The 14,613-nt window shown below is 33.7% G+C and overlaps 1 protein-coding gene and 1 long non-coding RNA gene across 4 annotated transcripts; both read left to right on the forward strand.

The window, feature by feature from the left end:
• The first annotated feature begins 232 nt into the window (after positions 1-232).
• On the forward strand, positions 233-1,881 carry LOC114580598. The gene is made up of 2 exons (XR_003702062.1): positions 233-824; positions 1,479-1,881. It is a non-coding gene; the product is annotated as an uncharacterized LOC114580598 (long non-coding RNA).
• A 6,499-nt stretch (positions 1,882-8,380) lies between these two features.
• Positions 8,381-11,945, forward strand: LOC110113793 (ATP synthase delta chain, chloroplastic-like). Of its 3 annotated transcripts, XR_003702063.1 has the most exons (3): positions 8,381-8,617; positions 10,361-11,144; positions 11,739-11,945. XR_003702063.1 is itself a non-coding variant. In XM_020846489.2 (2 exons), exon 2 carries the CDS (start codon positions 10,361-10,363, stop codon positions 11,021-11,023), a length of 663 nt encoding a protein of 220 aa, XP_020702148.1. In that variant the 5' UTR covers positions 8,382-8,617; the 3' UTR covers positions 11,024-11,244. The 3 variants fall into 3 exon arrangements, 2 of the variants coding, with proteins under 2 accessions (XP_020702148.1, XP_028554451.1); XM_020846489.2 differs by lacking the exon at positions 11,739-11,945 and having other exon boundaries at positions 8,382-8,617; positions 10,361-11,244; XM_028698618.1 differs by lacking the exons at positions 8,381-8,617; positions 11,739-11,945 and adding an exon at positions 8,635-9,410 and having other exon boundaries at positions 10,361-11,244.
• Positions 11,946-14,613: the final 2,668 nt, after the last annotated feature.

Raw genomic sequence — 14,613 nt, forward strand, 5'->3', positions numbered from 1 at the left:
AAATAACCTAGAAATGATAGTTGTATTGCTTAGGTCGTCGCACAAGTCATAACATGAAATTTTCCCATGCATGAGGCGATGACATCAAAATTGAGGCACACATGAAATGAGAAATTACATGATGGGTCGATTTGCATTTTAATACTATGTTAATGAATTAATTAAAAAATCAAATAAATAAATAAATATACATTTTAATAAATACATATACATACTTATAGGACACTCTATCTGACGTTTAGAACTTTTATGCGTGTTCGGAATTCTAATTACCGCCTTGCATTGAATTCATGATCAAAGGACAAATTTTCTCTTACAACGATCTCGATTAAAAAAGGAGCTTTAAATTAGAGCAAATTTCTCCTAAGATCATTCATTCCATGCAAGGTGATAATTAGAATCACTAACACGCATAAAAGTTCCAAAACCACCTACCAAAAAGAAACTTTCTTGCCAAATCCTCAATCTCTCAACCAACTATGAATAACCCAAATCCCAGAATCTCACCAGGGCAAGCTCCCAATCCCGACCCCTCAACACCAGCATCAATATCAGTAGGGCCTTTACTTACTATAGATTTCCCCCAATCCTACTGAGGAAGAGCTGAGGCACACACAATATCAGCGTGGAAATTGGGAAAGAGACAACGTTATGGTCAAAGCCTTTAGAATATTCTTCTTTCTGTTTATATTTTTCTGCTTATGTGGTTTGAGAGGAACAATGGAAGATAAAATGGATGCTAAAGCTTAAGGAGTTCAGTCGCCACTATTTCTTCCAAATTAAGGTGTTACGGTCGGATATCACTGGACACGGGCTATGATGTAGTAAGTATTCTAAGTTAACCACTTTTTATAGCACATAATGTAACGGATGAAGAATGATGATTTTGAAAGATGATCCCAAACAGTTTAGATAATGAATATGATAATATTGACATTAATACTTATATGAAAATGAAAAGCAACCCAAAAGTACAAAAGAAGAGCAGTCATATACCTAAATTTTCTTTGAAAACACACTAAACTCCATCCTAAGTCTTATTTCAAATATTCTTAAGAGTTTATGCTTTCATGCTACTCCCTTCGGGAGAAAAAACTGATTGTCTATTTTCTACCAAATTAACTTTTTTTCAAAGCTTCATGGCCCATTAATGGACATTTGAGATGCGTCTAGGGCACTTTGTGGAGGACCATTGGTCCATTACGTCAGCTTTTCAGACTCTATTTGTTTTTATTAATCACTGTTGTTATCACTACCTCTCAAATTGAGAAGTTTTTCCAAATATATAGAAATGAGCATTGTTGAGAGAGTTCCTGATGATATTCTCTAGTTGGCCTTGTGTAGTAGAAAATTGATGTTACTTATGTAGCAACTATCAAAATGGCACCATTTTCCTCTCCTCCATTCAATGACAAACTCAACTACGACTATTTGCTCTTTAGCCTTGCACTTGTCTCCATCTTACTCCTCATTATCAGTGCTATTACAATGGGTTGCTGCACTTGGCTTCGACGCCAACTCTTCACAGTGTGCGACTTACTCGACCATGAGCCAAATACTTTAGAAATGCGGTGTTGGATTCCAACGTTCATATATCACAAGAATGAAGTGGGGGTTAAGGGAGAGGAAGAGGAAGCTGCACTAGAGTGCATGATTTGTCTGTCACCATTTGATGAAGGAGAGGAGATTAATTAGGCAATTGCCATCATGCAAACACTTGTTTCATGCAACTTGTTTTGACTTGTGGCTCAACTCACATAGCAACTGTCCAATTTGTTGTAGCATTTTATCACTAACTCTCAAATAAGAAGAGTATATTTTCTTATTTTATTTACATGTATTATTAAACTTGTCATAACATTCATAGAGTTTTTCTTATAATTACAATAGCACTTAAAATTGAATTATTTTCACAATTAATATTCAAAAGTTTCATTTACAATACTATTATTTGAGTCTTAAATTTTAAGAATTAGTTAAAAAGTAAAATAAATTTAAAATATATCTCTAAATAATTTACAACACATCAAATAATTTATTTTTTTATTAATTTAAATTTATTAAAATTAGACATATTCCAAATTTACTCTTTTTACCTATTATAAATAAGGTGGATTCCAACATAAATATTATTTCTACTACAAAAGTGAGAAGCTTTGAAATTTTTAAAGAATCACCCTGAGGAACATTGTTTGCATCAGAGAATCCCTAGTGCACACCATGTTACAAAAAAGATCATCCAGGGGGCATAAAAAGGAGAAAGCTAGCTGATTAGGTGTATGAAAATTATATAGCTGCATTTCCTAATCTCTTAGCTAGCTTCTGATTTTCTTCTATTGGTTGCATCAACCAACCTCTCTATACATAATTTGGCTTCACCAACTTCTTGATAATTTTGGCATAACCATCACTTCTCCCATGCCTCATGTTGCGGGTAAGAGCATTCACCGTGGTAGAGATATGGAGAATTTAACATCGTAGTTTTGTACAAAGATCCAATATGTACATATATAAGAGAGAGGAGTAAAATAATCATAAGAGACACCCAATTTTTTATATAGAAAATCCAAGAAAAGAAAAAACCATGGGGCCTAGCCTAGTTGAAATGACTTCACTAGTGCTTATCATTGATAACAAATGGGGCCCTTCCTTAGGCATAATATTAAAAATATTTATTATATAAAGCACATCAAATGGTTGAAGTTGGCATAATTCAATGGCATGAGATTTGTTCATCGTTGGCATGTTTTTTTGATCGGAAGGATCATAGTCGAGCGGCGGTAGTTGGAGGCTAGACTGTAGTTGGGCAACGGTGGTCAGATTATTATAGTCAAGTGATAGAGATCGGAGGGACCTTAATCTAAAGATGGTGGTAGAAGAGACCATAGTCGGGTGATGAAGGTCAGAGGAACTATAGTTAGGCATATGTGATTGGAGGGACCGAGGTCAACGGGATTGCATTTGAGCGATGGAGATTGGTGGGACCCTAGTTGGGTGACGTAGGTCAAAGGGATCGTAGTTGGGGAATAGAGATTTGATGAATTGTAGTCAGGAGATTGAGGATGGTGGGACTTTAGTTGAGCAACAGTGGTCAGGGGGACCATAGTTAGACAATGGTGTTTAGTAGGACTACAGTTAGGTGACTGAGATTAGAGATGTCGTATCTGGGTGATGGAGTTTGGTGGGAGCATAGTCGGGTGATGGAGGTCAGAAGGACCGTATTCAGGTGATGGTGGTAAGAGGAATTATATTTAGGAGAAGGAGGTTGGAAAGGCCATAGTTAGGCAACTATGGTCGAAGTGACTGTAGTTGGCCAATTGAGATTGGAGAAATTATAGTTGGATGATAGGGTCAGTGGAATCTTTTTTGGGTGATAGTGGTTGGAGGGACTATAATTAGGAGATTGAGGTCAAAGGGGTTGTAATTAAGTGACAATTGCTAGCTAGATTGTAGTCGAAGGGATCTTAGTTAGACAACAGTAATTGAAGGGATCATATTAGAGCAATGATGATTGGAGGAATCTTAGTTTGACAACCTCTCTTTGAGATCTATGCTTCGTTTGGGACAGTTTTTTACCACTGCTTTTAAAAAATTTTCACCAAACAACATCAAAATTGTGAAGATGACCATTACAACAATCAAGGACAAATTTTCATTTACCTTAACTGTTGAAAAAAAAAAGTAAACCCTAATTTAAAAATAGAGAGAAAAAAATAAAAAATAAGAAAGAAGAATAACATATTAAAACATGAGAATTTTAAATAAGCTAGCCCTATTATAGGGGACATATGATAAGAGGCCCTAGTGTGCTCTAGGAATCAAATAGATGAAGATATACCAAGGAACTTAGAGTTAACAAACATGAACTTAGATTGCAAGAATATTCTCCATTCCCAACCATGAAAAGCAAAATAATAAAAAGCTAGATGCAAATGCAAAAAATTGAACAAAACTTAAAATAGAAGGGGGAAATACTTATTGAAGTTATACTAGAATTCATTTAAGACATAGAAGTAGCAAACTAGATAGTACTTCTGCAGAGCTGCAATCGAGATCTATGCTTTGGGACAAAAAAGACCATAAGAGATCTTGTGACATCAATTTTAGGTCAGAAAATTACCAAAATTGCCCATTAAAAGAGCGATTTGGGTAATAATAGGTAATCACCCATTAAACGGCTATGCATAGTTTAAAATTTTTTAAAACAAAGCTTAATCAACTAATTACGTATATAATCATGCATAGTCTTAAAAATTTCCCCCTTTTAATTGGGCGACTGTTAGTTCCTCATAAGGAAGCTAGTCAGCCATTAAATGGGCGATTGTCCGCTGAGTCAGCAACCACTTGCCTAATTAAAGGGAGCTAATTTTTTACATTTATGTATATATATAATAGAAATTATTAAGAAGGTAATTTTAAAAAAAATTCTCCTAGAGATATACAATATTATCAAAATCTAAATGCTTTTTTATATAAGCTGAAAGTATAAACTATGATGACTTGTTCCTAGAATAAAATGTTAAAGAGAACTCAAATCAGTGAATTTTGCTGCATCAATTAATTTTTTTTTTTTTTTTTTTTGTCATGTGGAAGTCTGGAACTGCATCAATAAATAGCAAAGGAAAAAAATAAATTAGATTTTGTTTGAGATGACTTTCTTACTGCTTCTTAAAGCAGTTTTTTTAGAAAACTGTTTAAAAAGCAGTAAGAAAGCCGTTTCAAATGAAGCCTTAATTTGACTCACTCTCAGCTTTGGGACCTCTTATCATATAATAAAGATTATGACCGGGAAATAAGATGCATGCATGTTGATGTTTTTATGATGAATATAGCATTGGCAAGCTGAGTTATAACTATGATTTAATATGCCAGGTAAGAAAAGAAGGGGATAACTAATTTTTTCTTAATTATGTTGAAAATAAGAATATTGCAAATGTATTGAAAGAATTGTTGACCTGTAATTAAAAAGAAAAAAAATATATCAAAGTCACTCGTAATTGTCCTGCACCGAACGTTGCACGTCGTTCGCACGTCTCCCATGCCCTCCCCACGACTGGCTTGTGTCGTTAAAAGGGGGAAGAAACAAGGCCTTCAGCCTCCCTCTCTCTCAATCTCTCTATGTGCTCTTTCCGTTCTCCCGCTCGCGTCCTTCTTCAGCTTCTTCGTAGCTGATCGACCTAGCTCCGTCAATGATATTCCTTTTCCTGTGGGAAAGGAAGTTACAGCACTCAGATCGGAAGCGACCACGGGAGTTTGCAGCTAAGAAGGTAGCTTTCTCCATTTCGGGCCCTTCTTTGATGCCTTCGTCGCTGTTCGACTCCGCCCCTTTGACGACTTTCCCTTCCTGCTAGATCAGAAGTTACGACATTTTAGGCGAAAGCAACAAAGGGGGCTCACTGACTGTGAGGGAAGCTCTCCTTATCGACTACCTCCTCTGACTAAGTAGAACAGAGACCACGATGTCCCGGGACGACGGAACCATGGGATCTTGATTGGGTCCATCATCCATTCCCCCACCATCCGCTTTAAGTGCAAGATGGTGAAATTTCCAATTTTAAATATAAAACCTTCAAACTTTCAATATACAATGTGTGTGATGCTACTATATATATGTCAAATAATACATATTCCCTACATATCTGATTGACAAATAGCCTTAATCGAAAGTTCTCTCTTGTTACCAGGAGGGGTAATTAACTGTAGGGTCTTGCGCCTATAGGAAACCAGAACTCAAATCATAAAGTCTTCGCAAAATGAGTGTGAAATCTCTGGGTAGTATCCTATCTACAAACTCATCTGCCTTTCAAAAGTTTTCCCGAAACTTAATTCCGTTAAAACTCTCCCGAAGAAAAAGCAAAGGGTGGAGGTCGAGGCCAAATTTTTGGAGCTCACAAGAACATTAAAGTTGCTTTGTTGATTACACTACAAGTGCAATAGCTTTTTTTCTAAGGAATGTAGAGTAATATGATAGTGTGTTTGAAATAATAGTTAATTGATAGTGGTTGACGACGGGCAGTGACAGTTGGTGGAAGCTAGTGCGGGCAGTGGTGGGCAGTGGCCAGTGGTGACGGTGGCTGACATCACTTTACACAAGTTGTGTATCTCTAAATTGAATATTTTGAGATGAAAAAAATCCTTGAGAATTGAATTATGTGAGAACTATGCAAAAAAAAAAAAAAAAAAAAAAAGGGATTTAGGCTTCATTTTGGACAACTTTCTTACTGCTTTATAAAGTTTTTTTTTTTTTGCACAATTTTTTTAAGCTTTAAATTTTTTATTAAAAAATTGTATTAAAATTAGTAAGAAAACTGTCTCAAACGAAGCTTTAGATTTCATTTGGTACAGCTTTCTTACTACTTTATAAGTAGCTTTCTCGCACAAAATTTTTTGAAGAAGAAAACTTTGTGCTAAATAATTATTTTATAAAGCAGTAAAAAAATGACGCAACATGCTCAAAAAGTTATTTGAAGCTCAGTTCGATAAGAGCTCATTTATGATTCTTTAATTAACTAATCAAATAAGCTTGATTATTTTTATAAATACTTAATTGATACATGAACAAACTTGAATAATTTAGTGTTTGATTCATTTATGATCATGAAAAACATCATTTAAAGTTTACGAATAAATTTGTTAAGATGCTCGAGTAAGACTCGATAAACTTTAATATGTGATTATATGAGAGTAATATTCTTTTTATATCATATTCCCTTTTGTTCATGAAAACAAGATATTTATTTAGATTTATTAGTTCATATAATTCTAATTAATCTTACTTTTAAGCTCAATAGATTGCTCATTAATAAGCTCGATAAGACTTATTCATTAACTAACAAGCTAGTTGATAGTATCACTCGATAACAACCTTAATAAGGCTCAAACCAAGCTCGAATGACTATAAACTTAAATAAAATCAAGATTGAATACTACTACAAATATTTGGATTGAGTTCGCGCGAGCTTGATCCCGAGCAAGATTTTGGCAAATGAGTTCAAGCTCAAGTAAGCTCGACTCTATTTCCTTACAAACCTAATCAAAATAAGGGCAATCAACCTATTTTTTCAAAGGAGCATCAAAGGCTTGCCACAAGTGTTATAAATATAGGAAGTCTCTCCTCAAATCAAATATGTACTAATGGGGACAATTAATCCATTTTTAAGAGAAGGATTAGAACCTAAACATAGGGATTATAAATATCAATTACCTCTCATCAGGTCTAATTAATTTAAATGATGGTAGTACCTATTTTTCAAAGAAAGACTAAAGCGTTGATAGATGATTATCCAAAATGTGTGGAGGATTTTCTACAATTCCTTAAGAAATTTAATATTGTTTTTCAAAAAATTTAAATAGATAATGATCCAAAATCATAGAATAAGAGAGATTTTTAAATTAAAATTTTATTTTAAGGAAATAGTCACAAAGTGCATGCTTTATAATGTGGGTATCAATTCGGGTCAACGAGTCGGGTTCGGGTCCAACCCGAGTTGACCCGGGCATAAACAGGTTGACTCGAACCCGACCCGTTTAGCTAAACGGGTCAGGATATACAACCCGGACCCGACCCGTGCGGGTTACCGGGCTGACCTGACCCGACCCGCGAACCCTAACTGGACTTAATGGGATTTAAAAAAATTAAGTTACACGGCATCGGTTGGATGTACTATTTTTCTTATACGTATGTGTATTATAACCCCATTGATTGGATTATTTTTTTGGTTAGTTTATGGAAAATATAGGCGTATATCTTAATATGTATTATTTTTTTCAAAGAAGTTTTATAATAAAAATAAATTTTATTAAAATTTAATTACACAAAATTGATTATTTGTATGTTTAAAAAATTTAACGGAGTTCAAATAATTTCATAGCCATCGTTTAGAACAATTTTACATCATTATTTTTTCTTTAATTTCAAAAAAAAATTTATAAACTGGTTAACCGGGTCGACCCGCGAGTTATCGAGTCAACCTGAACCCAACCTGTTTAACAAACGGGTTGACCCGAACTTTAAATTAAAATTTTATTTAAGGAAATAGTCACATGTATGCTTTATAATTTTTACTTTTTCACCATTTCAAATATCTCACTATATTTAGCATTTTTATAGAATTATTTAAATTGAATTAGATTTCATAATTTTTTACTTTTCATAAAATTTCACTTAACGCCATAATTTAAAATTCTATTATATATAATAATATATTGACTGCGAGTAAAAAAATAATTTTTTTCTAGCACATAATAATATAAAGTAATTGTCTCCATTAAAAATTTATTATAATTAATTTGTGGCGCGTGACCCTCGACGTTTCCTTCCAGCAAAGTGGATAGGGAGGGTGGGGGAGCGAGTTCAGTTGAGATGGGTATTTTGCGGCCATGAGAGCCCTCTGCAGATCCTCTCGAAACTTAGTCATTTATTAGCGTTATCTGTTAGTCTTATCCTCTTTTATCAGTTCTCTCAATATATATGTGGCTTTCCCATCTCTGCAATTTCTAAGCGCTCTCAAGGCCCTGCCTCATTCTATCCATATCTCTCTCTCTTCCCAGCCTCCTGTGCTCTGCAGGACTCCAGGAGTTCAGCTGCTGAAGAGCAATCTGTTTCTGTAATTTGCAGGTGATCTCTCTCTCTCGTTTATTTCTGGTTATGTTTCAAGCTCACTTTTTTTCAATTTTTGAAACGTAAAGAGACAAACTGAGATAGAGAGAGAGTGTGTAAGTAACATTTAATGGTAATTTGATTGTTGAAGATTCAAATTGTTTCTGCCTTCAATATTATATGCAAAATAGACAAGAAGTTTTTCAGAACGGCAAATTAATGTTTTTTAAATCCCTTTTGTTTGGTATTTAACGTTCTATTAGGGCAAAACTTTTCTTGTAATGGGAAGTTTTTAAAGAAATGGTCTTTGAATCTATGTTTAAACTAAGTTTATGCTTTTTAATTTAGTTGTCGCATACATAGAATTTATTTGTGATAAATTTTTGTAGTTGGTAGGAAATTTTTTATGAGTGATAGCTTAGTTGATAAAGATTTTGGAAGTTGTTGTCTAAGATCGAATCCTTGCTGCATCAAATTTATTGTAAAGATTTACTCTCACATAAAGCTAAACTTCAATAGAAATGGCCACCTGATTGTATCAGTAGTTAGGGATTTCGCTCGCTTTTGAAAGGATGTAAGATCTAAGTCATCTGATCATTAATATTTCGCTCAATTTTTATTTTTTGGGAAATTAGAGGCGGCGCCCGAACACACACAACACATATGCGAGACTCGAACTCAGGACCTCTTAGTTGGGAGATAAACTCCCAACCAACAAACCAATGAGAGCTACGCGTTCGCTCAATATTCTAAAGAAGACTCTTGTAGATTTCTTTTTTTGTTGGATGCTATTTCGAGATTTTCCTTTTGTGTGAGTAATTTATTATAAAACTGTTGTGCTTCTTACATCATTGTAAGCTTCAAGCTGAAACAATCCACATTTCAAGTATTTGGTGGTTGTTAAGTTTACATCATTACCTACAACATAATTAAATGTCCAAATGGTAGTGCTGTTGTGGAGGAGAAAGTCAGAGATGAGTGTTTGAGTTTGATTTTTAATTAGCTGCTTATTTTGTAGGTGTGGACTTTGAAGGAGAAAGGGAGAAATGGAGCAAAGAAAAGATTTTTGTCATATTGGGCTTAGTTGTGAAAATAACATGAAAAAATTAGTTTTAAATTGTCAATTTGATGACATTATGAACTTTTTTTTTTTCTCTTTTGATACAAAATTATAGTGCAAAGTACTCAGATTTACAGCCCCCTTTAGTCCATTGGGTGGGGGCTTACGCTCTAATTTAGGCTTTGTTTGGAACGGTTTTTTTACTGCTTCTTAAAACAGCTTTTTAGTACAAAAGTTGAAATTTTTGTACTTGAAAGATACTTTAAGAAGTAGCAAAAAAGTCATCCCAAAAGAAGCTTTAGGCTTTCAAACAAGAGGTCATGAGTTTGAGATCTTGCATATGCTTATGTGTTGATTTACTAAGTCTTAAAAAAAAGAGACGGTAGCTCATCAATTTGCCTGATTTTCCTTACTACTTATCTTCTAAGCAATTAATTGATTCCATTAAAATTTAGAACTTCTATCCTCTAGCTTTGCTTCACTGAACATGAATTAAAATTCAGAAATTTCTTCAGAAAGCTGCAACTTAGCTTCTTCTACATTTCCAATTTTTGATATAGTGGTTGCCTATTTATTCTCTTAAACTGAATCACTTGCATTAGCTAAAACAAACACTTATCAAAAGTTTGTTTCATATATTGAAACTAACATAGAAGTATTGCTTATTCTTCTTACTAACTGAAACTTGAACTAAATTCCAGATGAGCATCCTAAACAATTGTGCAACCTGCGGTGGGCAGCCCTGCTTCCCTCTAAAAGGAACAGGAATTCAGGAATCAAATCAAAATTATCCAAAATCTCTTCCATTGCATGGAACCCATGCGAAGAAACCATTACAGCCAAATTCTACAATAAATAGAACTTCACCAACCATGACAATCAATGGAGAAGCTGCTTCTTTACCAGAGGAATTCATTAGTAAATTTCCAGATGCAAGTTTTATGAGCAAGAAACAAGGAATTGAAGAGCTTTCTCAGCTTCTCACTAAGAATGACTACAGTAAACATTCTATGGAGTTTGAGCCCTTTTTCATGGGACCTTTCATGGAGTTTGAGAACGAAAAAATCAGCTCAACAGCCATGAAAGAAGATAAGAAAGCTGTGCTAGCTGTATCTGTTTCTTCTGCTTTGAAGCTTGATGAAAGGCAAGTTAGTTTAATTGCTCGTAAAGTGAAGAGGCTTACTGGTTTTACAAATTTGAAGTTGGAGAATACTATAGATCCCACACTTATTGCTGGATTTGTGATCAGCTATGGTGATGATGGATCCAATATTATTGACCTCAGTGTGAAGGGTCAGCTGGCTAATTTGGCTTCCCAGGTTGAATCTTTGGATAAATGGATTCCTAGCCATGATGAGAGATGAGTTTTGCTTGTTGTATGCTTTGTTTGAGTTGTAAGTTTTGGCCCCAAGAAGCTCTGAGTATTTTTTCTTCTTTAGAGGAGAAAGGAAGATGAAGTATCAAGACCTCCATGTTTTATACAAAGTAAGAAGATGAATTCATTGCATGGCTTGACATAAACTGTTCATGTTCATCATGATTATTTCTCTTCTTCTTTTATTTCATATCTACATTTCTAAGATAATTTTTTATTTTTATTTATAAGTTTTTGAGTTTCTAATTTCCTTATTAAAGTGTATTATTTGTTAGGGTTTGAGGTTTTATCTTTCTAGGTGTTTATGAAAGTATGATTAAGAGCATATTTATGTGCATTCTAGATTTTTAGGGATTAGGGTTCCTAATTCTTATGGCTTAGAAATTTTTTTTAACATTAAATTATTTTTAAAGATAAAATATACTATCCTTCAATTTTGATGAATACTAAAGTATTTTGATTAAATGTTTCATATCAAATTGGTTGATAATTATGAGGTTTAATATTAATTCTTAAACATTTAACTTCTTGTTTGATTGGATATCATAAATAGAGTATATTATTGATCTTAGGAGGCATTTTGACATCAAGTAGAATGTTAATATTGGGAAGCATTCATAGACTATTTAGTTTGTTGAAAAACGAATGCAATGTATTTGAATTAGCTTTGCAGTTTTTTTTTTTTTACTTGAAAATAAATGCAGTGTAAAACACAATGATAGTCATGACTGACAGAGGCGGTGGCGACAATGATGGGAGGCGGGTAGCAAGTGGTTGCTGGCAACAAGAGGGGCTGGTGGCAGAGGCGATCAGAGCAGCGATGGCAAATAATTTGCAATGTATTTAAAATTCGACCAAATCTAATGATTTTAAAATACACCAAACTTGAACTAGAAGCTGAATTCCAAATACTTCAAAAATTTTAAATACATTGCAAATACTGCTTTGTAAAACATCTTTTTAAAGTAGAAAAAAAACAGTGCCCAAAAGCTATACCAAACGAAATTTAACTTAGTTTTTTTTTTTTTAGTCATGTTTTAATTAAGGGTGAATACTAATTAAATTTTGTGTAATCGGAAGAATCAATGATCTAAAATTGACATAAAACTTGAATAATTGAATTGCTCTATTATTTGTTAGGGGGATTAACATGAATACCACTTTATATGATCTTATTTACATATCTAATACTCAAAATTTTAATATTACATACATACCACCCTATATTATTTTAATATTCAATATGTCACTCATATCTCATTTCTACCATTCATATATTTTATTTCTACCACTCATATTGGATATAAAAGTGAACTATGGGTAGTATATATATGTAATATTAAAATTTTAGGTGTTAGATATGTAAAAAGATTAATATATGATGGTATGTTTGTAAATCTCCCTATTTTGTAATACTAATTGCTAGCAAGCTCTAGGGGGAGAACTACAATAGGTGTAAATAGAAGAAAAACTTATGCAAACAAATATAAATATATAAATAGATGAAGCGCTGATAATAGAAAGTTTATAGAACTATATAGATAAATGATTTTTATGTTGTTCGGTCAATCTCAAGACCAATGTCTATGCTTAGCCAACATTAGATTATGATTCCACTATCATTATGCAATAATTATAAAATTTTTAACAAGATGGGGAACCTTTGCATCAATAAGCTCTCATTTTGGGTGAGTATAGCTCAATGTTGGATTCGTTTGGAACAGCTTTCTTACTGCTTTTTAAAGCAATTTTTTAGTAAAAAATAAAAGTTTTGTACTAAAAGCCATTGTAAGCAGTAAGAAAGTTGTCCCAAACGAAACTGTTGTCTCCTATATTGAGCAAAAAAGCTTTTCTAGAGCCAATATTTTCTTAGACTTGGTTTAGGACAATTTTCTTACTATTTTCTAAAGCGGTTTTCAAGTACCATATAGTATATTAAATCCTTAGAAAACAACAATTTTCCACTTAAAATGTGAAATACCAATGACAAAATAACCAATTTTCGATGAATTTTTTCATTAGAAAAAGGCCTTTTCCCCATCAAATGTAGGCTCTTCAAAATTCTATGAAAGAGTAGTTAAAATAGTTTTATGTTGGATCCCCCTTCTTATATGAACATGTACTTTAAAATAGATGTTGAAAGCTTCAAATGTTTCAATTTACTTGCTTTTTAATCATGTAGGGCAAGCAAAAATATTTTGATTGTATAATATTTGATTATAGCACAAAAATATATTTTGGGTGTGCTCTTAGTTGTGGCATGATGGTAAATGATGTTTATGGCCCCACCATGGCCCACATGCAAATCACACTACTATGCATTTAAGAGAATATTTGATTTGAAATCAAATAACCCTTGGTATTTAATTTGAAAAGTTCGAAGTTGTTTGGATGAGAATAAAAAGAATGCATGAGATTTTTTTTTTTTACTCGAAATAAAATGAATGCAATGTAAAGTTAAATGATGGTGTTGGTTGATGACGACAACCCTAAACAGTTGCATCGATGACACGTGACAATGGTGGTTGTTGGCATGTAGCGATGGTGGAGGTTGGTGGTAGGTTGACAGTGGTGTTTGATAACACGTAGCCAAAGTCAATGACAGTGAGGAGGGCAGTGGCCACCAGTTATGGTTTGTGGTGGCGACAACAAATGCGATTGTGGGCGCCTGGTGGCAACAACGTGTTCAGTTTGCGCTGGAAAAGGAATTCAATCAAAATTAGGCGAGGTTACAATTCATTAAAACTAAATTAGGGAGTGAAAAAGGATTCACTAAATTTTTAAACATTATTTCTTTTTCATTAAATTAAGCACCCAAATTGTTAAAATTCCTTGCATTTGAAATACTTTTCATTTCTTTTTCAACAAACCAAACAGCTTCTTAGTGCATTTGAAAATCATTAGATTTTACTAATTTTCAAATACATCGTAAGTTTTCTATCGTTATTGTCATGGTCGCTCTTCACCCATTGCCTGTCGCCCACCACCACCACAATCACCAACCACCACTACTCGTTGTCACCACCAGCCACCGACCACAATCATACTACAATTATTTTACTTCTAGTCAAATAAAAAAAAACTATATTTATTTTACATTCATCTAAATAAATCAAAATATTATAAATATATTATATTCATTTTACACTATATTCTTTTAATAGTATCAAACAACCCCAAAATTGCAAGCAATTTGCTTTTAAAGTCAAAACTAACTTTAAAAGAAGGCACCCCTTCAAAAGGACAATTGGTGAACAAGGATTGGCATCACATGCAGAACCCCGTAATGTCTTAGAGTGTGCAACTCAAAATTAATTTTTAACTTATAAGGAGAGTAATATTGATATTTTACCTCCCCTAAAAAACTTTTTTGTCCTAACCTGCCCAATTTTCTTCTTGCACAGCCCAATTCATAAATGCAAGAGCCACAACTCTCTGCCCAGTTTCTTCCTGCAGAGTCCGTGCGTGAATGCGAAAGTTCTTCTTCTCGCTACTCTTCAATCGAACCTCCACTTCCTTCTACTCCTCTTACTCATCTTCTTCCTCTTTCAGCTCGAACGACCAATCGCATCTCTAGCT

The sequence above is a fragment of the Dendrobium catenatum genome, unplaced genomic scaffold (genome assembly GCF_001605985.2).
Source record: "Dendrobium catenatum unplaced genomic scaffold, ASM160598v2 fragScaff_scaffold_1117, whole genome shotgun sequence".
NCBI lineage: Eukaryota > Viridiplantae > Streptophyta > Magnoliopsida > Asparagales > Orchidaceae > Dendrobium > Dendrobium catenatum.

What these genes read in the sequence shown, in the direction of transcription:
- LOC110113793 (XM_020846489.2), top strand. Translation starts at nt 10,361, where the DNA reads ATGAGCATCCTAAACAATTGTGCAACCTGCGGTGGGCAGCCCTGCTTC.